This window comes from Hipposideros armiger, unplaced genomic scaffold (assembly GCF_001890085.2).
Source record: "Hipposideros armiger isolate ML-2016 unplaced genomic scaffold, ASM189008v1 scaffold_502, whole genome shotgun sequence".
Classification (NCBI taxonomy): domain Eukaryota; kingdom Metazoa; phylum Chordata; class Mammalia; order Chiroptera; family Hipposideridae; genus Hipposideros; species Hipposideros armiger.
Window position 1 is genome coordinate 1,142,512 of NW_017731852.1, and position 25,097 is coordinate 1,167,608.

Genomic DNA, 25,097 nt, shown 5'->3' on the forward strand with positions numbered 1-25,097 from the left:
CTATATGCAAAAAATGAACCTTGACTCTTACCTTACATCATATATAAAAAATAATTCAAAATATATCATAGACCTAAACTACAAGTAAAAAGTATAAAACTTCTAGATAAGACATAAGAGAAAATCTCCATGCCATAGCTTTAGGGCAATATTTCTTAAGTAAGACACAAAAAAGAGACCATTCAAAAAACGCAAATTGAGCTTAATCAAAATGTCAAACTTTTGGTCTTTCAATGATACTGTTAGGAAAATGAAAATACAAGCCACAGACTGGGAAAAAAATATTCTCAAATATATTCTCTAATAAAAGACTTTTATCCAGAATATATTAAAAACTCTTACAAATCAATAATGACAAACAACCCATTTCTCCTCACGGGTAAAAGATTTAAACAAACACTTTACCAGAGAAATTATATGAATGGCAAATAAGTATATGAAAATATGTTCAGAATCATTAGTCAGCAGAGAAATTAAAATTAAATCTATAATGAGATACTACTAACATGCCCACTAGAATGGCTAACAACAACAAAAAGATAAAATATGACAATACCAAAAGTTGGCAAGTATGTGGAACAATTACTCATATGTTGCTGCTGGGAATGTGAAATGGTGTGGCCACTTTTGAAAACAGTTTGGCAGCTTACAAAGTTAAACATATACTTATCATATGATGCAGCAAGTTCAGTTCCCCACAGGAATGTAAGGGCAGGGACTTTTTTTTTTTTNCTTCTACAAAATGGGATAATAATAATGCATTCCCAGTAGAGCTACTGTGAGAAATCAGAGAGAGAATATGCATGCATTAGTACTAGGCCTGATCTATGACCATCTCACCATAATTAATTACTATTGTTATTACTGGTGGTAGTATTCATATGTGATTAAAGGAAAGACTATGTGGTTCCAGGGTGGGAATTCACCCTGGAATTCCTAGATTCCTAGAGAGTGGGAGACATCTCTGGCATCTTTGTTTCATCTTCAGAACTTGATCTCATTCAAAAAACATTTATTGAGCACCTACTAAGAGCCAGGAGCTCTTCCATGCAAGGTTTCTCCTGAGAGGGAACTTATATTTGAGCACGTCTCATAGAGAGATGATAAACAAATAAAACCACTGCGGATAGTGAACGTGATTTAAAGGCAAAGGAAGGGGGGTGGGTAGGGATGGAGAAGCTACTTTAGACAGTCGCTTTAGGCAGTCTGAAGAGGTAATATTTGAGAACAGACTTATATAGCTACTCAGAGCAAAGAGCAAAGGACTTCAAGAATCTATGAAGAGTTTGAGGAACAGAAAAAATGCTGGTGCAATTGGAGCAGCAGGAGGGTGGAGTGGCAGGCAGTTAGGATGGAGACATTGATAAGGGGCAAACGTGGGCTGAATATTCAGCTTTACGGGCCCCTCAAAATCTGGAGGGGGCAGGGATGTTGGGGCTGGGAGGGGAAGGCAGGCAGCACCTCAGACAGCATCCTCGCTGTCCGTGGTGCTGACACCCTGAGACCAGAATCCCCAGACGAAGAAAGTCATTCATTCAACATTCTGCCGTACAGACGTGTAAGAGAATAAATGTGTGTTGTTTTAAGTCACCAAGTTTGTGGTCATTAGCTACAGAAGCAGTAAGAAACTCATGCCAAAGCCAAAGCTCATAAAAGCCAGGTCTCTCGCTAGTGGAATCTAGGAATTGGAATAAATAGGAATTTAAATCAGGTGGTCTGACTCCAGGACTGTGCTCTGTCTGCACTACCTCACCATGTTGGAAATACTTTCCCTGGTGTTCTGAGCTGAATTGTGCCCAGCCCCCAATCCACATGTTGAAGTTCTAACCCCCTGGACCTAAGAATGTGAGTGTATTTGGACATAGAGTGTTCAAATCGGTAATTAAGTTAAAATGAGCCTGTTAGGGTGGGCCCTGACCCAGTATGACTGGTGTCCTTATAAGAGATTAGGACACAGACATGCACGGAGAGGAGACCATGTGAGGACACGGGGAGAAGATGGCATCTAGAAGCCAAGAAGGAACCAGCCCTGAAGACACCTTGATCTCAGACTTCCAGCCTCCAGAACTGTGAGATAATACATTTTTGTTGCTTAAGTTCCCAGCCTGTGGTACTTTGTTATGTCAGTCTCAGAAAATCAGTATACTTGGGGATTCTGGGACACTCCAGTCCCTCTCCAGCTCAACCTGAGAGCCCCCTTTGAAGAGTAGCACCCCAAACCCACAGAGTCACCAGTTAGGAAGCCCGACCCACCCAGAAGGTTTAAATTGCCGGGCTAGTTCAAGGCCAGAAGCAGGGCTCAGAGGAGCATGTAGAGATAGCACATGCACACAGTAGGCCAAGGGCCATTCTTACCTGTCACATCCTCCCTGGACTTCATTTATCCCCACAGCATCAGTCTCCACCGTTGTCCTGATGCCTCCATACTTGTTTCCGGCACAAATCTCTCTTAAGTTCCTATCCCCACATGTCCAGAGCCCCTGCCATCTCCCCCAATGGTCCCTCTGGCCCCTCAAACTCAATGAGTTCTAAACGGAGCCCAGCATCTTCCCCTGCTCCTCCATCCTCCACTGCCCACCAACCTCTACGTTCTGCCAAATTAAATATTTCTTGGGCGTTGTCCCCTCCTCACTGTCTCCATGTCCACTGCTCTAATTTAGGCCTTGTCATTTCTCCCTGGTCTCTAGCTTCCAGCCTTGTCCCCATCCACCCATCCCCTCCTGGTCATAGAGCCCAGTAACAAACACCTGATGGGGCAGGTACTATTAGCATCTCCACTCACAGGTGAAGCAGCTGAGGCTCAAAGAGCTTTTGTCATGAGCCTGGGGCCACTGGTAAGAGGCCAGGCAGTTTGGCTCCAGTCTAAGATCTTGACTGACACACCAGGACAGTGAGCAAGCGCCCTGGGGGACAGGTCTCGGTGCACAGCAGGGACTGGCTCTGTGTGACCTCAGCTGAGCACATAGTAGGGGCAATGCCTGGGAGCCTGTGAGAGTAAAGTTCTGGAGCCTGTGCCTGTGAGTATATGTGTATGTATGCATATGCATGGGGTGTCTTTCAGGAACCACTCAGCAGTGCACATAGTAAAAACATACAGAAAACATGGAGTACCTGCATACGGTAGGACCAGTCCAAGGGGAGAGGCTGTGGGAACCTCGTAGGGAAAATGAGGGGTGCCAGGATGGGCACCCAGAACTTGGAAGCCTTGTGGCCTGGAATCAGCACTGAGTGAGACTACAGGTGAACTTTGGGACGGCACTCAGGAGTGTGGGGAGCTCGGCCTATGGCTGGGTACATGGGTCATTGTGACAAGCTCCAGCCCCAGCCATCCTGAGCATGAACGGTAGGGCGAGGTGCCCCCCGAACCCAAAGATGACACTAGTTCAGTTCTAAAAGGGGAAGATTTATTAAGAATGACTGTTCAAGGGTCATCAGTGCAGTGCTGCCCCACCCCTTGGGGGTGCAGCAGTTCAGTGTGTGGGCCCTGGGAAGCCAGGGGACCCAGAGGGTCACAGGCATAGCAGCAGGCAGAGGGGGAGTGAGCCAACCCCACAGGGCCCAGCCCTAGGGAGGATCCCTCTGCAGGTCCTCAGGTGTCCACAGCTGAACTGGGAGGGTCCTGCGGCAGACAGCGTCGGTGCCTGAGAATTGACTTCTCCTCCTCCTGTAGGGACAGAGGTGTCACACACACGCATGTCACACAGCACAGGATCCCGGTATACATCACTCAGTAAACGTCTGCCATGTCACCCCACATCGTAGAGGCCCCAGGCCGCCTGCTCTCACCATCTCGGAGGCAGTGCTGGGGCTGGCACCCTCAGGAGAGCCACCTTCATCCCGAGAGCAGTCAGGCCCTACGTCCTCCTCATATTCTGTCAGACAATCTGATTCCTCACCTGGAATTCAGTGAGGAAGTGAAGGGACATGAGCTGGTCTGACATCTCCAGCCATATCCCAAACCCCAGGCCCAGCCCTAGCCTCCGGGGGGGTACCCTCAGCCCCTCACCATCAGCACAGCCGTCAGACACATAGCTGGTGGGGGGCTCAATCCGAGACACGATCTCTGCCAAGTCGGTGAAGCCAGAGCTGGGGAAGGCCAGCACCTGTGGGGCGGCATGGGTGAGGGTCTCCGGGGTGCACAGGGTCCTGGAGTGTCAGAGGATTGGTGGTGTTTTGGGGGCTGAGATCCTGGGGGGAACTCTGGTTGGGGGGGCTCAGTGAAACCCAGGGAGGTTTAGGATTATTTGGGGCTTGGGGGAGACCCAGAGGAACTGGGTGAGTCCCAGGCTTACGTCTGCACGGCGACTCTCAATGAGGTCGGCAGACCGCCGGTCTGTGAGCATCTTTTCAATGACGTCGCCCCGGGTCCAGCCCCCGAACACGGCCTTCCCATACTGGTAGCCCACATCCTGCAGGAAGCAATGGGGCTGGGGCCAGTCATGCCTGCAACCCCCACCCCCGATGTTCTTCTCTGACTCGTCCTCTCTGCTTATTTCCACTTTGCCTGCTCCTTCCCTGGTTTCTCAAAAGCTTGATACTCTGGGGGGCATTTGAGACTAATCCTATTTCAGAATCTGCCATATATAGCACACCTGTCCCCATGTCTCCCATCCTGTGCCCCTGCCGGACATCACTAATCATTCCACATTCTTTCCCACTTAGCCCCATGCACTGTGCCAAGCACCAAATGACACAAGATGGTGGTGGGCAAGCTTATCTCAAGTTCTCCAAATATGTGGTACATTCATGAATATTGCCACCTCCCACGCCCACAGCAGACATCACTAATCCATCAGGGCACACTTTCCCAGTGAGCCTAGAAAGGGCATCATTTTTACTTGGGGCTCTGGGCAGCAGCTAGTGATCAATTTCAGTAGGCATGGGTTATAGCACATTTTTCAGGGTCAGTGGCACATGACGTATACACTGCTCCATCCCTCTCCCAGACTTGTGGCAGATGTTACTAGTTGATCACTAGTCTCATTCCCACCAATGCAGAAAAAGCATTAGAAATGTCTACACAGTGCTCCAGGCAGTGTGGCTGGCACATAAGAAACTTAGTTCATGCAAAGCACATGGGCAGCCCGCCACATCCCCTGGTCACACCCACCTCAGACATCATTAATCGATTACTGTTCTATTCCCCACAGATCCCATTTGGGAATGGAGCCCTAGAACCCTTCCCTTCATGTTGTTCTGGGCTTTCAGTAGTCAAGCTTTGCCAGGCCCCCACATTGGCACCAGGCTGCTCCCACTTGCTCACATAGATCTGGTCGAACTTCCCGAAGTCCATAGTCTTGAAGCAGTCAATGGGGGGGCGCAGGTACTCGCAGTAGGAGCTGGACTTGACAATCTCCAGCTGCCGCACACAGGACACATACGCCAGGCGAGACTGGATCTCGGCCATGTCTGGAACCTTGATCTTGTCTGCCCAGGGGTTTAGCCGCTTCCATAACAGCCACCAACCAGACAGGCTGTCCCCATAGGTGCTGAGGTCAGTCTCATCCTGGCTCCCCACATCAATGGCAATGACCGTCTTGGAACCCATGCTGCGGGCGATGTCCGCTGTGGGGCCCAGAGGGGTCAGCAGGAGGCTCCCCACCAAGGCCCGGGCAGGGAAGTTCAACCCAGTCCCACAGACACCATCATGCAAATGGTCACACAAAAAAACCCATGCGAACAACATGCTGGTATGCAAATGGCATGGAAATTGATGCCAATGACATCAAGAAAGTGGGGTCAGATGTTGGAGCTTTTAGGTGGGGAACCACGGCCAGAGGAATGGAGAAGATAGAGGTAGAAGAGAGGCAGAAGTTGCTGAAGAAAAAGACATGAAAATAGATGTGGAAAGAGAGATGCAGAGAGACAGAGTCATAAAGACACCAGGAGACAGAGAGAGAGGGATCAAAGACACAGGGAGACAAAGAGATACAGGGAGACTGATGAGTGAAAAAATAGAGAAATGTGGAAGTAAAGACAGCGGGACACAGAGCCACAGAGAAACGCAGTGGAACAGAGGCAGCAGGAGATTGGGGGGAAAAAGAGATATCAGGCGTCAGAGACATGGAAGGAGAGAATCCGGGTGGCAAGAGGGACCTCGGGGCTGTGACAAGGGATAGAGCACCAATAATAGGAACAATGAGATTCAGGAAAGCAGGACAGAGTCGGTGAGTGGGGGTGATGGCCCAGCAGGTATGTCTGTGGGTCCATGTGGCCCACTGAGGGTCCCTGGGTGGGTATGGGGGACCTTAGGGGACGGACAGGATCCTACAGCCAGGCCCAGCTCAGAAAGACACGGAGTCTCTGTCAGACTTTGCCATCAGTTTCCCTCATCAGTTTGTTTGTATGTCTGGGTACACGTGCCCATGTCCACGTGTCTGTGTGCATCTGCATGTGTCCCTGTCATCTGTGTGCATCTCCTGTCCATGTGTGTTTGTGAAGAGACACACCTCTCGGTGTGCATGCATCTCTCTACACATCCCTGGACCTGTCTGTATTCATTTCAGTCCTTGTGCACCTAGAATCAATGTCTGTTTCTTTGTGTGCCTGTCCATGCATGGGTTTGTACAGCCACGCATGTGTGTGGTTGTGTTAGTGCATGTATATGGACAGAGCACCTATATAGGAGTTGGAAAACTTTTTCTGGAAAGGCCTAGAGAGCAAATAATTTTGGCTTTGTGGGCCACAAGGTCTCTATCACAACTACTCAACTCGGCCACTGTGGTGAAAAAGCAGCCACAGACGAGTAAATGACTGGGTGTGGCTGTATGTCAATAAAACTGTATTTACAAAATCAGGCTGCAAGCCGGATTTGGCCTGCAGAGCTTCGTTTGCCAACCCCTGGTCTACGAGACTGCAAGTGTGTGTGTGCAGCTAGTGTATAAGTCTACTTGTGTACACACACTTCTGGGCATATAAAATTGTAAGTTGCAAACCCACCCCCTCTCAACTGCACAAAGGTTAGTGGGCGTGAAAGCTTAACTAGGTCTCGTAGGTGCCCCACCTGTCTTCGTGTGTAGACTCATGCACATTTTATACAATGTGCAAGGTGAGTGTGGATAAACTGGCATGTGAGGACATGTGCCCTATTTTACCAGCACATGTGTCAGTGCACATGTGTCTGACCGTGAGCACATGTGTAAGTACCCTACCTGTCAGGTGCGCATCTGCGAGAATGTGTGTATGAGCACATATGTCACTGCTGTGCACACATAAAGCTGTCCTGTTCTATTCCCACGTTCCTTGCTGTGTGCATGCGTGTCTGTATGCATCTGTTTACATCTTAGCACATGAGTACACTTTTCACCTGTACACATTCCTGTCCATGGGCACACGTACATACCTGCTCGTAGTGTGCGTATGTGTGTACATGCTCCTGCACAGGTCTGCTTGCTTGTGTTTCCTCCCATGCACCTGTCTGTGTGCGCCTGTGTTGGGCCCACCAGCTCGTGTGTTTGCCTTTGTGCGTGTGTGCACGTGAGTGGGCGGGCAGCCACTTGCCTGGCAGGTTGTTGATGTAGCCGCCGTCCATGAGGAGGTGCCCGTCCTTCGGGTCGCACAGCGGGGGCAGGTAGCCCGAGAGCGTCATGCTGGCACGCACGTATCGCCACAGGGAGCCTGCCCAGCGGACACACAGACACAGACACAGACACGCACAGACACTCTCAGACACGCTCAGAGGCCCAGCCAGCCTGATGGGCCCGCTGACCTGGCACGTTGTTGACATAGCACCCGTCCACCAGCAGGTGCCCGTCCTTGGGGTCGCAGAGTGGGGGCAGGTAGGGGCAGTAGGAGGCACTGGCCCGGACGTAGCGCCACACGCAGCCTGCGGGGACGGCGTGAGGGCGTGAGGTGCCCAACTAGTCTCCTAGACCCCACCCCTGAGGACAGACATACCTGGGACCTCTGGGGCATTAGTGGGTGATGGTTAGTGCTCGGCAATCAGGTCAGGGCGGATGGTCACTCATGTTAACAGTGTCCCAGAAGCTCAGCTGCCCTCCCTGTGCCCCCTCCCCACGTAGTCACAGTGGTTGTTGTGGGGCCAGCCGGGGCACCCACCATCTTTGTGGACACGCATGGCCGAGGCGGTGATGTCCGTAGTCACATTGAAGTACGGCAGCCACAGGTCCTATGGGAATAGGAAGCAAGGTGGGGGTGGAGAGGGGACTCCTGTGGGGAGGGGCAGGGGCTGAGTGGGCCAGAGTGAGGGGGACACACACTTCAATCTGCTTGTCCTGGAAGACTCGATGGATGCTGCGGTTGAAGGCTGACCCCGTGAACATCGACGTGACGGGGTAGGTGAGGTCTAGCACAGGCTCCAGTACAGAAGTCATGCTCTAGGGGCAAGGGAGACAGCTAGGGTCAAATAGGAGTCACTGGGTCACTAACAAGGTGGTCACTAAGGATGCTGATTGCTTAAGCTGGGAGTTGGGGACTAGGGTCACTATGGGGAGAGGGTAGCGGGCAGGGGGTGTGGGGGGTCTCACAGGGGGTCATCTAAAATCCTGGATATATCTCTATAAAGGTCCACAAATTAAGTCAGGAAAAGATAAGGAGAAGCCCGGAAGCACCTCTGGGATCAGGTTTCTCCTGGTGTGAGGCCAACCCAACACACACCTTGGCCCACTCCCGGGCCCGCTGCTTAGTACGGCTGGCGCTTCGTTCCTCAGCATACAGGGCCCCAATGAAGGAGCCGATGGACGTGCCACCCACTAGGTCGACAGGAACCCCGGCTTCCTCTAATGCCTTCAGCACCCCAATGTGCGAGCAGCCCCTGCAAGGGGGAGAAGACCTGGTTACCAACTGAGAATCCCCTAGGACCTGTCTCCAGTAAAGTCCCTTCTCCTATCACCGCCCTGGCCAGGAACAAGGTGCCAACTCCGCCCCTATGGGAATCTACCCCCCCCCCCCTCAGATTAAGCTCCACCCTACAGGCACCCTGGCCCCGCCTCTACCTGCACTGGCCCCACCCCCTCACCTGGCTCCGCCCCCGCCCAACACCAGAGCAATGGTGTTGCCTGTGAGCACGCGCGCCAGGCGGGAGAAATCACTGTGCCGGTCCGCACGCCTCGAGAAAACCTTCTCGTACAGCTCATGCTGGGATGGGAAGAGAGAGATGACCCATGATGATGGGGGTGTAAGAGGTGCATTTGGACCTCAATGACCCCATCCCCACAGGTCCCTAAACGATGCCCTTCCAGTAGCCACACCTCAGAAAGGTCTGGAAAGGGGCTTTTCTTTGGATCCTGCCCTTACCAGCTTGGCAGGGCTGCGGCGCGAGAAGAGGCGGCGGGGACAGCGCAGGTGCAGGTGCCCAGAGCACCAGCTGCGCATGTTGAGCCACTCCACTGTGCGTGTGGGGCCTGGGCCCTCCTCACGGTGCAGTAGGACCAACTGCTTGAGGGCACGAACTGCGGTGTTCTCTAACATTTGCTCCAGCTGCAAGGGAGCAGAGGGCGGATGTCACCAATCTCCGGTCATTTCCTCCCCGCCCAACACACCTGGACGAGCTTGGAACCCTAGGGCATCACCTAGCCCCATGGTGTGGGTGCACGTGGCCTGGAGCAGGCACTGGAGGGCAGGGGGTGGAGCCCAGGGGAGGGGTCACTGTGCATGGTCTGCGGACCTGGCCCAGCGTGGGCTCCTGGTCGCCCAGGCCCACAATGAGGATGCAGTCGGCCTGGCGCAGGCAGCGCACGGTCCAGGGTGTCAGTGACGAGTCTGTCTGGTAGAGCACGATGCGATGGGTGTCCTCCTGCTGAGCCAGCCACCCTGACAGCCGGAATTCTTGGATGCTGGGGTTGGGGTGGGGGGTGGGGGAGTGTCATCCTGGGGCTGGTCAGGAGTTGCACACCCCCAGACCACAATAGCTCCACTGCTGGGGGGGAGGGGACTTAGACACCCAGGCTCCCACAACACATGCCCTCCAGAGGCGAATTCACCCCACTGACTGGATGGGTGAGAAGCATGCTCCTTGGTTCACAGCCTGGAACTGGAACAGGATCTGAAAGAATCCTAACCTTCAAGCTCATCCCTTGAGCCCCCCAACCCCCTGTACCCCAACACACACCTGTCCAGCGCAGAGGCCCCCAGGCGTGCCCGGATGATGTCGCTGTTGAGGAGGAGTGTAGGGCCTGAGGATGGGTGAGGAAGGGGGGTTAGGAACCCAAGTTAACAGAGCTGGGGCTTCTCTCAGGACAGAATACCCTCACCCCCTACTCTTGTGGTCCCGACCTGCCCCACTCCCCTCGGACCCACCGGGTCACTTCACTCCTTGGCCAATGCCCCACCCATATGTGCCCTACCCCACAGACCAGTGACCAGCCCTCACCCACGCCCCTTCTCCCAACTGACCGATGGCTTGCAAAGCATGTTGCAACTCCAGCATGAAGGCCACCATGGGCACCTCAGCACACACAGGCAGGACTGCCACCGTTGCCAGGTTGCTGGCTGGGTTGGTGAGCTCCGAGTGATGGGGGACACCTAGCCCCGAGCCTGTTGAGACCGCAAAGGATGAGACCTGCTGTGCAGTTCTGTATTGAGAGGGAGACCCTCTTCCTCCTCCTCAGAAATCCCCGCCTCTCGTCCCTCACTGAGGCTTAATGGAGCCATAGTGAAGGTCATGAGCTCAGTCCTGGACCCACAGCCTCACACCATCTCCTCTCTTGATAAGACCTAGACATCCAACCTTCAATTTTGGCCCTACTGTCCTCAATGACATCCATTAAACAACTCTACAACCATTCCAATTCCCCACTGTGCCTGCGTGGACCTATTGGTGCCCCACCCTATTCTGACCTGGGTGCCTGTCCACTGAAGGGACTTGAACACCAAACTGGGCAGAAACAAATATATTTCTGGCCTATCTATTGCTTCCCAGATTCTCCCCTAACATCCTAGACCCCCATTAACCTCCATTTCTTGTGCGAACCTCTCATTGCCTCCTCTCCTCCAGCTGTTTCCCATAACAGTCTGAATAGGCTCCAATGCCTTTCCATGCCCCCAGCCCCTATGTGACTTGCCCCGGTCTTGTTTCTCCCTGTCGCTCACTTTCCTCCTTAAAGTGTTTCAAAACCACCAAACCCTGTGTGCAGAGTTTTTGAAATTCTCTTCAATGTCCAGTCTCATCTTGTTTATCAAGTGTCAGCTCATTGTCCTCTGAAAAGCCTCCCTCCCTTCCTCTGCGAGCCACCCTCCATCAAGACCTGTTTTGTTTTCTTCACAGGACTTATCTGACGTCTTGCCTGCCAGGCTGTAAGCACCTTTAGGGGCCTTGTCTGCCTTGTGCACTCTCCCACCCCTGTGCCCCAACTAGTGCCTAGCACATACTAGGTGCACACTGGAAAATTCCTTTCCTGTGGAGCATTAACAGAAATATTCTCAGGAATCCAAGATTTTAACATCCCTGCCCCAACGGATGCCCAAGCATCACATCAAGGGTGGCCAGGGCAGCCAAGAGGGAATGAATAGGACATTTGTATATACGGTGCAAAACTGTGGGGAATGTCAGGGAAATGTCAGGGAAAATGTCAGGGAAAGACGCTGGATATGAGGTGGTTCTTCACCACTGCTCACCACCACCACTGCCACGGACACCTCCCCGGGGGAGCCAGGTGTCAGAAGCCCCTGGGGGAAAAGGGGCTTAGAGACTGCCAATCTCAAGCCCTTATTTCTGCACGCCTCGAATCCGACTCCATTTCCCAGTGAGTCCTAGCTCATAGAAACTACACCTCCCAATATGCGCCAAGACAGGGAAAACCACACTTCCCAGCACACACGGAAACAGGTGAGTTCAGAAATCACTTCCCAACATGTCCTGGGCCCCAAACACCGCTCCATGAACTCCATTTCCCAGCACACTCTGGTCTAGGATGCGGACTCCATAGCATTCCTCAGGAAATCCTGACGCTCAGAACAAAGCTCACCCCTAAAGACTCCGCCCCCCAACACGACTGATACTTCAGATTTCATAAACAAGCATGCCCTGGGTCTAACACTCCATTTCCCGGCATGCCAAGGAACACCAACTCCATCACACAGCACGCACCGGATCTCAGATCCCACTTCCGGCTTCAAGCCACGCCCAGTTCAGGGCTTCCCTCTCCCAGCATGTACTAAGCGTCGGACTACATTCCCCAGCATTCCTGGGCACCGGCCGGCTCTCACCTGGGAAAGGTCCTTGAAGCTGCTGCAAATTCCCCAGAATTTTCTGGCTCAGCAGATGGATGAGGCGGGTTACGACCTGGAGCGTTGGAGGTCAGCAGGCCAGTGAAACTCGAGGGGCAGCTGTGCGAGCCTTACCTTTCCTCCCGTTATCTGGGCGCCACCTCCAAGAGCCCCGCCTTCATTTTGCCTCCTCCCTAGGGCCCCACCTCCATAAATTAGGCCCTGTCCCCTCTGGGGCCCCGCCCAGACTTCCATCAGCCCCGCCTCCATTAGGAAACCAGCCCACATGCCAAGAGCCACACCTGGGGGTATCGTCGTTTGATGTGGCCCAGGGTGCCCTCAGGGAGTTTGGCCAGCTCCGTGTCGCGCACCGCGTGCACTGTGGTGGCGCGCGGCTGTCGTGTCAGCGCCTCCACCTGGGGGACCGTGTGCATAACCAGGGCTGCTTGGGGCCGAGGCCCGGGATAAGTAAGGGGGAGGCCAACAATCGGTGCAGATAGTAGGAGGTACCGGTCTATCCAGAGTCCCCCAAGACAGGGTGGAGGGAACCAAGCCTCGCTGCCCATTAGAGCTCCAGGAAGAGGGAGAGACAGGGATCCACCCGGGAGGGGGTTCCCTCTTGTAACAGAGTGAGGTCTAGGAAGGGGTCAGATCAGAGTGACCACCCCGACAAGGCTCCCCCTCCCCACCCCACAGAAAGAAGCTAGGAAAAGTGGAATGGGCGAGGTCAAAGGTTCGGGGCTGCGTTCCCCGGGAATATGTGTATGTTGGGGGCGGAGAGAAAAACTGGACTGGGAGATAGCAGAGGTTAAGTGGGTGGAGCCGCGCTCACCACACCGATGAGATCCCCGCGGCCGTACTCTCCCACCAGCTCCTTCTTGCCGCTGCCACGTTGGATGACGCTGCGCAGCCGCCCATTGAGCACAATGTAGGTGCAGTCGGAGCGGTCGCCCTGCCTGGAGTAGGGGGCGGGTCATACAGGGTCAGGCAAGGACCTAGGCAGGGCCTGAGCGTCGAGGTGGGGTGGGGGCTTCACCTGTACAGCGCGCGTCCCGCCTCCACTGCCGTCCAGTCAATGGCAAAGTCCATCTGACGCACGAAGGGCGACATCCTCGCAGCCACTGTGTGCGCGGCGCTCAGCACCACACTAGGCTGTGCGCGCATGATCCTGTAGACAAAGGGCGGGGGTGCATGGGCCTGGAACTTCCCTTAGGAAGTGAATAGGGCTGGTGATGATCTGGAGTTGGATGGGACTGGAAGGGTTCAAAGTTGCCCTGTTAAGGTGTAAGCCGTCCAGAGGGATGGCCTCTCCCATGGCAGAATGGAGTTGGGTCAGGGCCCTCTAAGCGCCACTCCCACTCCAACATGGGGCCCAGTCATACTCATAGAAGTCAGACTTGGAGATCCGCAGGAAGGTGCAGTCGCGCTGGGCTCGCAGAGTGAAGATGAGGGGCTCGCCAGTGAGCACCGCCAGCTGCCCAACCAACTCCCCGGGCTGTGCCACGAACAGGCATACGTCCTCGGCTTTGTCGATCATGCGCTGGTAGACATGCAGGCAGCCCCACAGCACGAAGTGCAGGCTCACATCCTGTGGGGGCAGTGGCCAAGAGATGGGCACGGACAAACACCCCACTCTCAACTCAGGTCAATGCACTCAAAAGGAAGCATTGGAGGAGGGAGTGAAAGCTTTGCATAGCTCAGCTGAGCAGCATATGTATCTCAATATTATTCAGTACCCAAAGCAGACATTGCTAATGGATCACCAAACTTTGAGCTTATATTAAAGCCCAGGAATTCTTTCCAACACAGCCAACAAGAGGCTGCAAGGACTGGCTACCAGGACATGGCTGAGCTTAAATCCTTTTTGCTCATGCAGGCAACTGGATAGCCACATGGAAGAATAAAGTTGGACCCTCACCTTTCACCATATCAAAATGGACCAAGGATATGAATGTAAGAGCTAAAACTATAAAACTATTCGAAGGAAATATAGGGGGGGGGTCCACCTACATGACCTTGAATTTGGCAATGGATTCTTCAATATGACACCAAAAGTACAAGCAACAAAATAAAAAATAAATTGGACTTTATTAAAAACAAAAGCTTTTGAGCTTCAAAGGACACTATTAAGAAAGTGAAAGGACAACCAACAGTATGGGGAAAAATATTTGCAAATCATATTATCTGCTAATGGTCTTGAATCCAGAATATATACAGAAACCTTACAACTCAATAATAAAAAAGACAAATAACCCAATTTAAAAATGGGCAAAAGATCTGAATAGACTCTTCTCCAATGGCCAATAAGCACATGAAAAGATACTAAAAATCACAAATTATAGGGGAAATGCAAATCAAAACCATAATGAGACACCAATTCACACCCAATAGGAGGGCTAGGATCAAAAAGTGTTAGGATGTGGAGAAATCAGAACCCTCATACACTGCTGGTGGAAATGTGAAATGGTGCAGCCACTTTGGAAAACGGTACTCAGAGTTAAAAGTAGAGCTGCCACATGACCCAGTAATTTGACTCCTAGGTATAAACCAAACAGAAATTAAAATATATGGGTCCGCACAGAAATTTGTACACAAATAGTAGGATTACACATAATGCTGTTTCTACCAAAAGGTGGAAGCAACCCAAATGTCCAACAACGGGAATGGATAAGCAAAATGCTAAATATCCACACAATGAAATATTATTCAGCCATAAAAAAGGAGTGAAGCACTGACACTCGCTATAATGTGGATGGAAATTGAAACCATGATGCTCAATGAGAGAAGCCAGACACAAGGCCACACATTTATGTGAAATGTCCAGAACAGGCAAATCTATAGAAACAGATTAGTAGTTGCTTAGGGCTGGGGTGAGGTGGGATGGGGTTAAGAGATAGGAGATTGGTAGCTAAAGGGTATGGGGTTTCTTTTCAAGGTGAAGAAAATGTCCTAAAATTGACAGCGGTGACAGTTGCACAACTCGGAATGTACTAAAACCCACTGAATTGTACTATTTAAATGAGTAGATTGCATAGTATGCGAATTACGTCTCAATAAAACTATCACACACACACACAAAAATCCCCTTTGCTCCTGGTTCCCTTGTCCCACTCCATCCCTGTTGACTTGTCTCCTAGAAATCAGCGCCTTTCTTCCCACCACCGGATATTGAGACAAGCTGTTCCCTCTGCCTAGAATGCTCTTTCCTCCCCTTGAACCTAGTTAATTTCTCACCAGCCTTCCTCCTAAGCTGGAGGTAACTTCCTCAGAAATGCTGCCCTGCCTAAGCCCAGATTTTGTGGAGCTGAGAACATCTTACATTCTATGCACTAAGCACATACGATTTTACAAGAATAGTGTAATCCTTTGCGTGTAATGATCATCAGAACTGTGGACTCCCCAAGGGCAGTAGGGACCTGGTGTTTCCTGCCTCTGCAGCAGGCAGCACAGGGTCTGGGACACAGCATACACTCCATACGAATAGGTGCCCCTTTCCTCTCAGGTTAGCCTGCACAGTCAGACACCTCTCTGCTCCACCCTTTTATAAACAAGGAACTGAAACTGCCCAGATATGTCGATTCCTTCCTCACCCACCAGAGGAACCTGTCTGGCACCCCACAAAGCCCCAGTGAGTGCAAAACACTGCACAGCCCCAGGAGACATACACACATGCTGGAACCTCTAAGAATTTCCACACTGTGTTTGGGATATGAATGGGAGTTACTAATACTAGGCTGCCATTTGCCATCATACTGGGAAGCAAATTTCTTTATTGCAGGACTTCTCAGAGCCTTGAATACACTTAATAATATTCACTGGGAACTTCCACCAAGGGATAAAACCACCAGCATTTTCCAAACCTCTTTGACAATGGAGGTTGTCAAAATATTGTTTGTGATACAAGTATTCCATGAAACACATTGGGAAATACTTGTGTAAAGCAGTTTCTCAATGTTGGCACTACTGACATTTTAGGCTGGATAATTCTGTTATGCCAGGCTGTACTGTGCATTCTGGCATCCCCGGCCTCTACCCATTAGATGCCAGTAGCACCCTCCCAAATCAGAAATGTCTCCACATTGCCAAACCTACCCTGGCGGGCAAAAATGTCCCCGGTACAAAACCATCAGTGTAAAGTTTCAGAGGGAGGCACAGCACAGTCAAGTCCCTAACAAAGTCATGCTCACCCCGAGAAGCCTTGAGTGGCTGCAGACTAGCCTGGCTGGGTTGAGCTGAACAGGGTCTCCCAGATAAGCAAGGTTCAGTGGCTCCCCAAGAGCCACTGTGGGGCCACACTTCCTCAGCCTGTCCCCAATAAACCACAAACAGCTGGCTAAAGCCTCACCCAACTTGCTTTGCAGAAAGAAGTTCACCCCTGCAACGAGCAGCTCCAGGCGACAGCTGAATCAGCTGACCAAAGGATATATCAATACCCCAGCTAATAGGTGGGTCACCAGGCACTCCACCCCCAAGCAGTGCTGCAGTCTCAGTGCCTATGTTGTTTCCGTGTCCCCTCAAGTGCTGCTCCACCCCTCCCCTAGGCCTGTTTCCCTTGCAAACCTTTAGGCAGCTCAGAACTATTTCCTCTTTAATGTTAGTGGGTTGTTGCTGTTATTACTCCCATTCCACAGATGAGGAAGTAGAGAACTTTCTAGATGACTCACCCAAGGTTACACAGGGAGTTAGCAGAGTCCAGCTGTCAACTCTGGCCTTTCCCTCCAGAACCTTCCTCCTCTGTGGTTCCTGACTGAGATCATGGCCAGATCTGTCTCCCCACAGGGGTTCATGGGGTGGAGTCTCCTACACCTCCTGGGTGCTACCAGCAGCATTGAAGTCCAGCTTTGGGGGCTGGTTCATGGCCTCCGGGTCCATGTTCCAATTTGTACACATTTATTAAGTGCCCACCCCAGCAGGGGCCCAGGATTAGAAGTTAGAACACTAGGGTGTATTATAGAATTGAAAGATAAGAAAACAGAGGTTGCGGGGCTGGCCAAGTGGTTCAGTTGGTTAAGAGCACGAGCTCTGAGCAGCAGAGTCGCTGGTTTGCTTCCCACATGGACCAGTGAGCTGCGCCCAAGCTGAGCTGCTGATGAGCTGCCAACAGGTGGCAGGATGGCTCAGCTGGAGAGAGCACGTGCTCCTAACAACAAGGTTGCTGGTTCGACTCCCGCATGAGATAGTGGGTTATGACCACCTGCAACTAAGATTGAACACAGCACCTTGAGCTGAGCAGCCGCGAGCTGCCAACAGGTGGCCGGATGGATCAATGGTTAGAGCATACGCTCTTAGCAACAAGGTTTCCAGTTAGACTCCTGCATGGGATGGTGGACTACGCTCACCCGCAACTAAGATTGAACACGGCACCTGGAGCTGAGCGGCCATGAGCTGCCGACGGGTGGCCAGATGGCGACTGGACTTGGAGCTGAGCTAGCTGTGCCCTCCATAACTAAGACTGAAGGACACCAACTTGGCTGTTCCCCTTCCCCAATAAAATCTTTAAAAAAAGAAAATAGAGGTTGCAGAAAAGGCCAGGGCAGGTGAGAGAGATCTAGGGGATGGAGTCCAAGGGTAAAAGTTCAGTTCAGAGGTTGTAGCTGAAAGGTCAAGTGGTCCAGAGGACATGGGTGTGTGGCCTGGGGGTCAGTTCTAGGATCCGAGATTCAGGGGTTGGGAAATCATATACTGAAAGGTCTACATGTAGGGTCAAAGGTCAAGGATCAGAGGTCAGAGAGAGGTTTGGGTCACAGTTGTACAGTTAGATATCATAGGCCAGCCTCACCTGGTCCCCCTGGCGGGCGATGATTGTGCCGGCTTTGGCATGATGTAGCAAGACTCGGCTGTTCAGGAGGGAGGGGTCCTGGGGAGGAAGGGGGTTTGAGACTGGTCCAGCCAGGCCTCCCCACCCTCCACCTTGTCCCCTAGCCCCTGGGCCGTGGCTGCCCACCTCAATCCGCATCAGCTTGGCCAGCTCCCGCTTCGCTGCCTCAAAGATGCTGCTGGTCTGGCGGCCCTGGTAGGGCCCGAAGGGGCAGCCGCCGGTGGCTGATTCATCCTCACAGTAGCTATACTCGCAGGCGCCTGCCGGCTGCTCCCGGAGCTCCTGAGTGGGGGTCTGTGTGGGGCAGGGCTTGTAACCTCCCTGTTCCCACTCAACTTTCCTCTTCAGGGGACTCCACCAGGGAAAGGACAGAAAGGACAGGGCCTTACCCGAACAGGGGCTGCCTGGGGTCCCCATGAGGCCTCTTCTTGCAGAGACACAGAGATCCGGCCACGTTCGTATGCCATGTCAAAGTCTGAGCGGGGGCCTCCCTGCAAACCTGCAGTGGGCAGGGGGCAATAAAAGTAATACATGAGAGTGACCACAACTGCAGTCTAAACAACCACTTCTTATGTGCTAAATGTCATATCCGTGCAGACATGACTAATCAATAGCTGCACTCTCCCTTGGAATCCTTCTCACCATCATTGGAAGGGTACCATTTCAATGAGCACCCACAAAAAAATCAAGAGAAAGTTCTGCCAATGTTCCCATTTCACAAAGAAGAAAAATTAAACTGGTTAGCCTACATTCCAACACAGAAGCTTGATGGCCAACCCCTTCCCCACCCAGGGCTCCAAACCTGAGATGTCCACCGGCATGGAGATACAGCGGCTCAGCAGGGGGGCCGAGGGAGCTTCCAGAGATGTGGGCTTCACCGGGTCCCCTGGCAGAGACATGTGTTTAGGCCCTTAGGACTAGGGGGTGGGGAGCTGAGGGGGGACAGGGGAAGGGCAAACTCAGAGTCCCTGGGGACTGGGAAACAAGGAAAAGCAATTCCAATGGGTCCATGTGTCTGAGGCCAGGGGTCCCTGGGGGACCAGACAGGGGCCAGACCTGGGTACCTAGCTAAGGGGCCCCTAGGGGGCCAAAGTCAGGCTTGAGGCTCTGGAGAACTGAGAAAGGAATGGGAGAAGAGCTCCCATGGGCTTTCTAGCAGACTAGGCTGGGCCAGCCTTGGGTCCCTAGGTCCCAGGCATGGGTCATCTTGGGTACCTGTAGGTCCAGGCAGAGGGGCCCCAGTGGGGTCAGGTGGCCGGCCAGGGGCCTCCCTGGGCTCCTCAGTTGCCGAGGTCAGCACGCGCTTGGAGCCTCGCACGGGGCTGGTACGGGCAGGGAGGCCTGGGCTGGGGAAGAGGCGCAGGGGCTGGATCTCCTGGGGGCAGAGAGCACTGTTGTGGCATGTCTTAGGGGGCATGCACCACCCCACCCTTCCAGCCCCAAGCTCTGCATGAAACTCACGTGGCTGAAGAGTTCATTGGTCAGACCCAAATAGTTGTGAAGCGCCAGGAAGGTGACCCGCTGCAGCCTCACCATGATGATCTGCAGGTAGGTGGGCAGCAGGAAGCATTATCAGGGGAGGGGCCAGAAGAGAGGCTGGGCCAGGGAGCAAGGGGTAAGAGGCAGGGTAGCAAGAGCTAGAGAAATCAGGGACCAAGCATTAAGGGGGTGGGGCCGTGGATGGGGAGAAAGAGGTGCGGCAGGACAAAGGCCAAGGTAAGGAACACTAAGGGATGAGCAAGGCCAGAGAGGAGCCAGGGAGAACCTCACAAAGAGGTGGCAGAAGCCTGGGGAGATGGACCAAGGCAGCTAATGGGAGGAGTCGGGCAGCCAGGGGAGGTCTGGCTGCTCAGGGCCCATAAGCTTGAGTGTCTGCTGGGTCCCAGCCCACAGGTGCCTGTGATGGGTGGGGGTCTATGGAGGGAGTTGGAAGGCCCACTGACCTGTACCACCCGCACCAGGCTCTCAGGGTACTTGGTGAAAACGGCGGAGAAGGCCTCCACTGGCAGCCGCAGCACCGTGGAGTCTCGGGCTGCCCGAGCAGACACAGTACGCTGGGGGTGCTGGTGACCCTGGAGGTGTGGGGGGGCATGAGGAGAATCAAGGTCAGGCGTTGTGTGAGCCCCCTCACTGCTCCCCAACCCTTCCTGACACCAATAACTTGAGAGACCACTGACAGCATCAGGGATATATCAGAAATTGGGTGCCCCCCCCCCGCTTCAGGGGCCCTCTCCAGCCCAGTCCACTGAACCACTGAATGTAGCCTAGCCTCCTTGCCCTCCCCCCCACACCAAACCAGTCACTCACGGTGATGACATCCAGGATGCTCAGAAGGCTGTTGACGCTGTCCCCAGGGACCACTTCTTTCACCACACACTCCTTCCCATCCTGTAACACGAGGGTAGGAGGGCCAGTGACCAGGACTGCCCCCACCCTGCCAAACAGCATTCCACCCCTGGCCATGCCACTAGCCCTCACACTCACCCACCCAGTAATCACTGATGCCCCGATCCCTGACCCTACAAGCCTTCTGACCAGCACCCATTATGTCCTGTCCATAACTAACTGCAACCACTGACTGAGTAGACCACCCCAGATACCCTTGGGCATCTGTTCCTGACTCCTGTCTGCACATCTCAAAAGACCACCAACCCTACTGACCAATAGCAGTGCCTATCCCCAGTGGCCGCTGCACCACTGCCCATCTCCCTGCGGTACCCCCGCGGGCAGCCCACTCACAGGCCCTGGCAGGCAGAGCTCCAGCAGTCCATCTTGCACCACATAGATGCTGGCATCTGGCTGGCCTGGCCGGAAGACGTAGTCACCCTGGCTGAGCCGCTGGAAGATCATGTGCCGGCAGAGCTCCAGAAAGAGTGGCTTCTCGAAGTGGCCCAGCACCCTGTTGGGTGGGATGGGGGAGAAGGAATGCAGGTCAGATCAGTCCCCAGCTCTGCAGCACCCCCACCTGCACCCCGACACTCACCGGACGTTCTTGAGCATGTAGAGCACCTCGGAGGGCAGGTGGGAGTTAGCCAGGTCACCCTCCGTCAGGTCAGCCTCAAGCACCGCTGGCGGGGGCTCCTTCCGCTGCAGCGTTGGTGCCTCTTTCTGGATACGCAGGATCCTGGTGAGAGAAGGGTGCAGGTGGGAGCAGGGAGAGGGCTCAGACAGACCTGAGATCGCCACATAGTCCTTCTCCAGGGACATACAGAACAAGGGTCAGCAAACTCTGGCCTACTGGCCAAATCAGGCCCACCACTTCTCTTTGTAAATAAAGTTTTATTGGCACACAGGCACATTCTTTCATGTATGTGTTGTCTGGAGCTGCTTACAACAGCAGAGCTGAGGAGTTAAAGCAGAGTTGTATGTGGCCTGCACAGCCTAAGATGTTTACTACCCAGCCCTATACAGAAAAAACTTGCTTACCCCTGATGTAAAATTCTGAGATTGTCCCTCCACTAGCGAAAGCGCCCAGAGATGTTAGACCCCTGACACAGCTTCCAAGACATAGGCAAACTCCAGGAAAATCACCTGTTTGTTATGGGACCCAGACACAGTCATTCCAGTAATCACAGACTAGAATCCTAAAATAGCCTCTCTAATATAGGCAGATCCCTGGGGTAGCTTCCATTATATGAGGAGACCTCAGACACGAACTCTCCAATCTTCATAAGGTCCCTAAGAGCCCTTTTTCCCAAGTCTCAGAGAACCCTAAGATAACCCCTTTGATGGTCACACAGACTCCGGCGATATCCTTCACTATATGTAGAGAACCCAGATATATATAGCCTCTCTACTATTCATATACTTGGGAGAGCCCTTCCCTGAAAATCACAGATACTACTGTGATACCCCCTGCAATGGTCACAAGATGCTTAAGATAGACTCTCTAGTATGGGCAGTTTCCTGAGTTAAACTCCATGATATGGAGAAATCCAGATATAGCTTCTCTTCTGAACAGGGAGGTTCTTGGGCTAGCCCTTCCCCAGGTCACAGGCTGCTGAGAGAGCCCTCCGACAGTCATGGCAACATCAGGGTGCCTCCTCAACTGATCGTGGAGAACTAGAGACAGCCCTTCTTCTCAAGTCACAGAAAGCTGTGTGATTAACATCTGTTAAATCATGGACAGCCCTGGAATGTCACCTTAGTGTGAAGACACCCTTGAGACAGACTTCATGAGAGAAGTTGAGGGAGCCCTTTGTTGATGACAGGCACCTCTAAGAAGTCCTTCTTACGTTTTTCATGCAAAAACCCTCTTGAGATCACTCCTAGGGAATAGAAATCCCTCTTTAGTGTGGGAAGAACTCCAAGGTAGGAGACATAGAGAGATGTTTTCTGATACAGAGATTGCTGAGATAACCCCTGGAGAACAGAAACTAGAGATAGCCATTCCAGCTGGTCACAGAAACACCTGAGCTAACTCCAATGAGGCACCTCTTTTGTGAGGAGACCCATGAAATAGCCTACATGGATACCCCTGATGTAGACCCCTAAATGTTCAGCAAGGTGTCTGAGATATTGACTGAAAAGCAAATAGCTTATAGATAGCCCAGGGAGGCATGCCACTGGTAGGGAAACATCACTGAGATAGCCCTTAGGGGACAGAGACCCCAGAGACAGCCTGTCTGGTGTGCAGGAGTTCTGAGATAACCTCTTTGATGTGAGATGACTCCCAAAACAGTGCATGGGGTTCCAAGAACTGCAAGATACATCCTTCAGTGTAGACTGATCACTCAAAAGGCTGCTGAGATAGCCCCCAGCTCCAGGTACACCCAACACAACCTTACTTCTTGGCGATGTTAAGCATCTTGAGTTTCTTCTTCATGCGAGGCCGGGAAGTGGTGCAGATGGAGGTATCCACCAGGGAGGAAGTTGATTGTGACACCTAGGAAAATTAAGGGGGAGAATGGGTCAACTGCCAGTTCAGACCCTAGGGAAGAGGGGGGACAGATCCAGAGGTCCTTAATCAAGGAGAAGGTGTTTACTTCGCGGTGTAACTAGGTAAAGGGCGGGGCCTGTGTGGTCAGCGGGAGTCCCAGGGGCTCCTAGACTCACCTTCCGCATAATCTTCCGGCCATAGAAAAGCACTTTGTCCCTCTTCCGGAATCGATACCGCGGGCCATCCGGGGCTGGGGTTTCTGGGGATAAGGGAGAGAGGCAATCTGAGCTCTACGCGGACTCCACGCGGCCAGAGATGGGGACACTGCGTGCAGACTCCAGCAACTCCCATCTCCACTGCCTCAGGGACCGGGCATTTCAGCTCCCCATCCCGCAGCCTCCCCAGAGGGGCCCTCTGGGTCCTCACTCGGCACTCGAAGCCTCCGCACCAGCAGGAGAATGAGCACGGCCGTGACAAGCACTGCGACTCCGGCCCCTATCATCACTCCCAGCACCTGCGGGATGAACGGCACTGGCTGCGCATCGCATACCCGCCCCGCCAAGCCCTCCCCACCGGGACAAGACATGCCGGTCTCCATTCCACTGCGCCACGTCCGCCCCTAAGAAAGCCACAGGCGCCCCCGGCTTCGGTGTCCCCATCCGCAGAATAGGACAGCGCGGTTCCCTCCCGGGGGGCGCAACTCGTCCCTGCGCCTCGGCGTCCCGCGGTGCACGCCGGGAAGCGTAGTTCCGCCTGAACAGAAGCAGCCGGGTTCTCGCGGGACCGCGACGTTGCGCGCTGAGCACGTCGGGAGTTGTAGTACCCGCCGCGCCACACAACACCCCCTCCCCGCTCCCCGCAACTCTTACCATTCCTGTTTGTAGCGGCGCCTCCATCAGCTGCTTCAGACTGGGCGGCAGGTCTGGTAGCCCAAAGCCCTGGGAATCAAGAAGCTGGAGAAGGCCGTGCAAGTCTTTACTCTGGGCCCGCCCCTCCCCTTTTGCAAGCTTTGCCCACCTTCTTGCTCGCTGCGTGGGCGGGGGGGCAGTTAGAGGGGCGCTGCGGCGCAGGAGGGTAGGGCAAATTAGCCTCGGGGTTCAGGCTAGGGAGTGAGGTGAGTCCCTGGCTCCTCGCCTAGCTCCCTTCACCTACGCACCGCGCCGACCAGACACTTTACCTGTCCAAACCCCACCCTGGGGCCAAAGGGCAGTCGGCGGGGCACCTAGTCAGCAGCCAGCGCACGGGTTCCTAAGGGCACGGCTCCCTCATACCCTGCGGAGTTGACCCACCGACCCTAGGTCCCACCCCCCGTACTCCCCGCGAAAATTGGAAGCCCCACCCCAGGAAAACTGAAGCCTTAAGCCACCAGGTCGGGGAGATGCCTGGCTCCCGGCTCAAGCTTGCCCCAGGGAAGACCCAGGTGCTGGGAAGCGTGGGAATGCTACCGGGAGCTCCCACACAAGGGGTCCTGGGGGGATGTCAAGGTCTCAGAAGGGTCCTGGGACGCTCAGGGTGGGGTGGGCTCGCAAAGTGTTACTGGTTGATGCTGGAGGTTTACTGTCACTTAATAGTAAAGTTATGGGGACAGTGTGGATTCCACAGTGTGGAACATCACTGGAGCTCCGGGAACGACTCTGGCGCCATTGCTGGGCGAGGTAACCGGGGACGCTGGAACTACAGGGGCACTGGATAGTTACATTGTGAGGAATTCGGGATAATTACTTTGGAAAACCGGGAGCTTGGGTGGGCATGTCCTTGGGGTCGTTCGAGCATGAGCGCGGGCCTAGGGAGGGCTTCCGGGCTCGTTTGAAGATACTGGAATATTACTGGGCCTTTTCTGGGAGACGGAGGATGTTTCTAGCACCGCTGGAGTATTCATAAAAATATTGGGGGCGTCACTGGGCCCTTGATACATTACCTGGAAAATTGATGGGGAGCTAGTCTCCTTCCACCCTAGGGCGTACCTGGCTACTGGTGCGGAAACACCTGCCAGGAACTGGGGGGAAGGGAGCATCAAAAAGTCGGGGGCTACCGGGAATGGCGGTGGACAGATCTTGGGAAAGCCGAGGGTTCGCTAACGACCCCGAAGGGAGGCCCTTTCGGAGACCACGGAAACCCGGACTCACCCAGAGGCCGCAGCCGGGGTCCACTCTGCGCCAACACCACTAGGGTGCCGCCCTGCGCCTCAGGCGCGGTCCCTTTAAATTATTCGCTACAGGAGGCACCGAAGCCCCG

At 53.5% G+C, this 25,097-nt stretch overlaps 1 protein-coding gene across 5 annotated transcripts; it reads right to left on the bottom strand.

Moving 5' to 3' along the window:
- Window positions 1-3,382: 3,382 nt before the first annotated feature.
- On the bottom strand, window positions 3,383-25,085 carry PNPLA6 (patatin like domain 6, lysophospholipase). Of its 5 annotated transcripts, none has more exons than XM_019667631.1 (34): window positions 24,989-25,085; window positions 23,732-23,800; window positions 23,289-23,376; window positions 23,039-23,121; window positions 22,771-22,868; window positions 20,967-21,107; window positions 20,723-20,882; window positions 20,291-20,371; window positions 19,927-20,055; window positions 19,445-19,525; window positions 19,199-19,358; window positions 18,786-18,869; window positions 18,373-18,482; window positions 18,110-18,277; window positions 17,945-18,022; window positions 13,548-13,753; window positions 13,202-13,333; window positions 12,998-13,121; window positions 12,468-12,581; window positions 12,166-12,241; window positions 10,354-10,494; window positions 10,070-10,133; window positions 9,626-9,794; window positions 9,256-9,438; window positions 8,978-9,096; window positions 8,617-8,773; window positions 8,220-8,336; window positions 8,059-8,128; window positions 7,501-7,617; window positions 5,264-5,565; window positions 4,293-4,409; window positions 4,007-4,103; window positions 3,787-3,896; window positions 3,383-3,664 (listed from the first exon to the last, which is right to left on the bottom strand). In XM_019667631.1, the coding sequence occupies exons 2-34, from the start codon at window positions 23,756-23,758 to the stop codon at window positions 3,590-3,592; spliced, it is 3,978 nt and encodes a 1,325-aa protein (XP_019523176.1). In that variant the 5' UTR covers window positions 23,759-23,800; window positions 24,989-25,085; the 3' UTR covers window positions 3,383-3,589. The 5 variants fall into 5 exon arrangements, with proteins under 5 accessions (XP_019523176.1, XP_019523175.1, XP_019523177.1 ...); XM_019667630.1 differs by having other exon boundaries at window positions 23,732-23,815; XM_019667632.1 differs by lacking the exon at window positions 24,989-25,085 and having other exon boundaries at window positions 23,732-23,864.
- Between the last annotated feature and the right edge of the window lie 12 nt (window positions 25,086-25,097).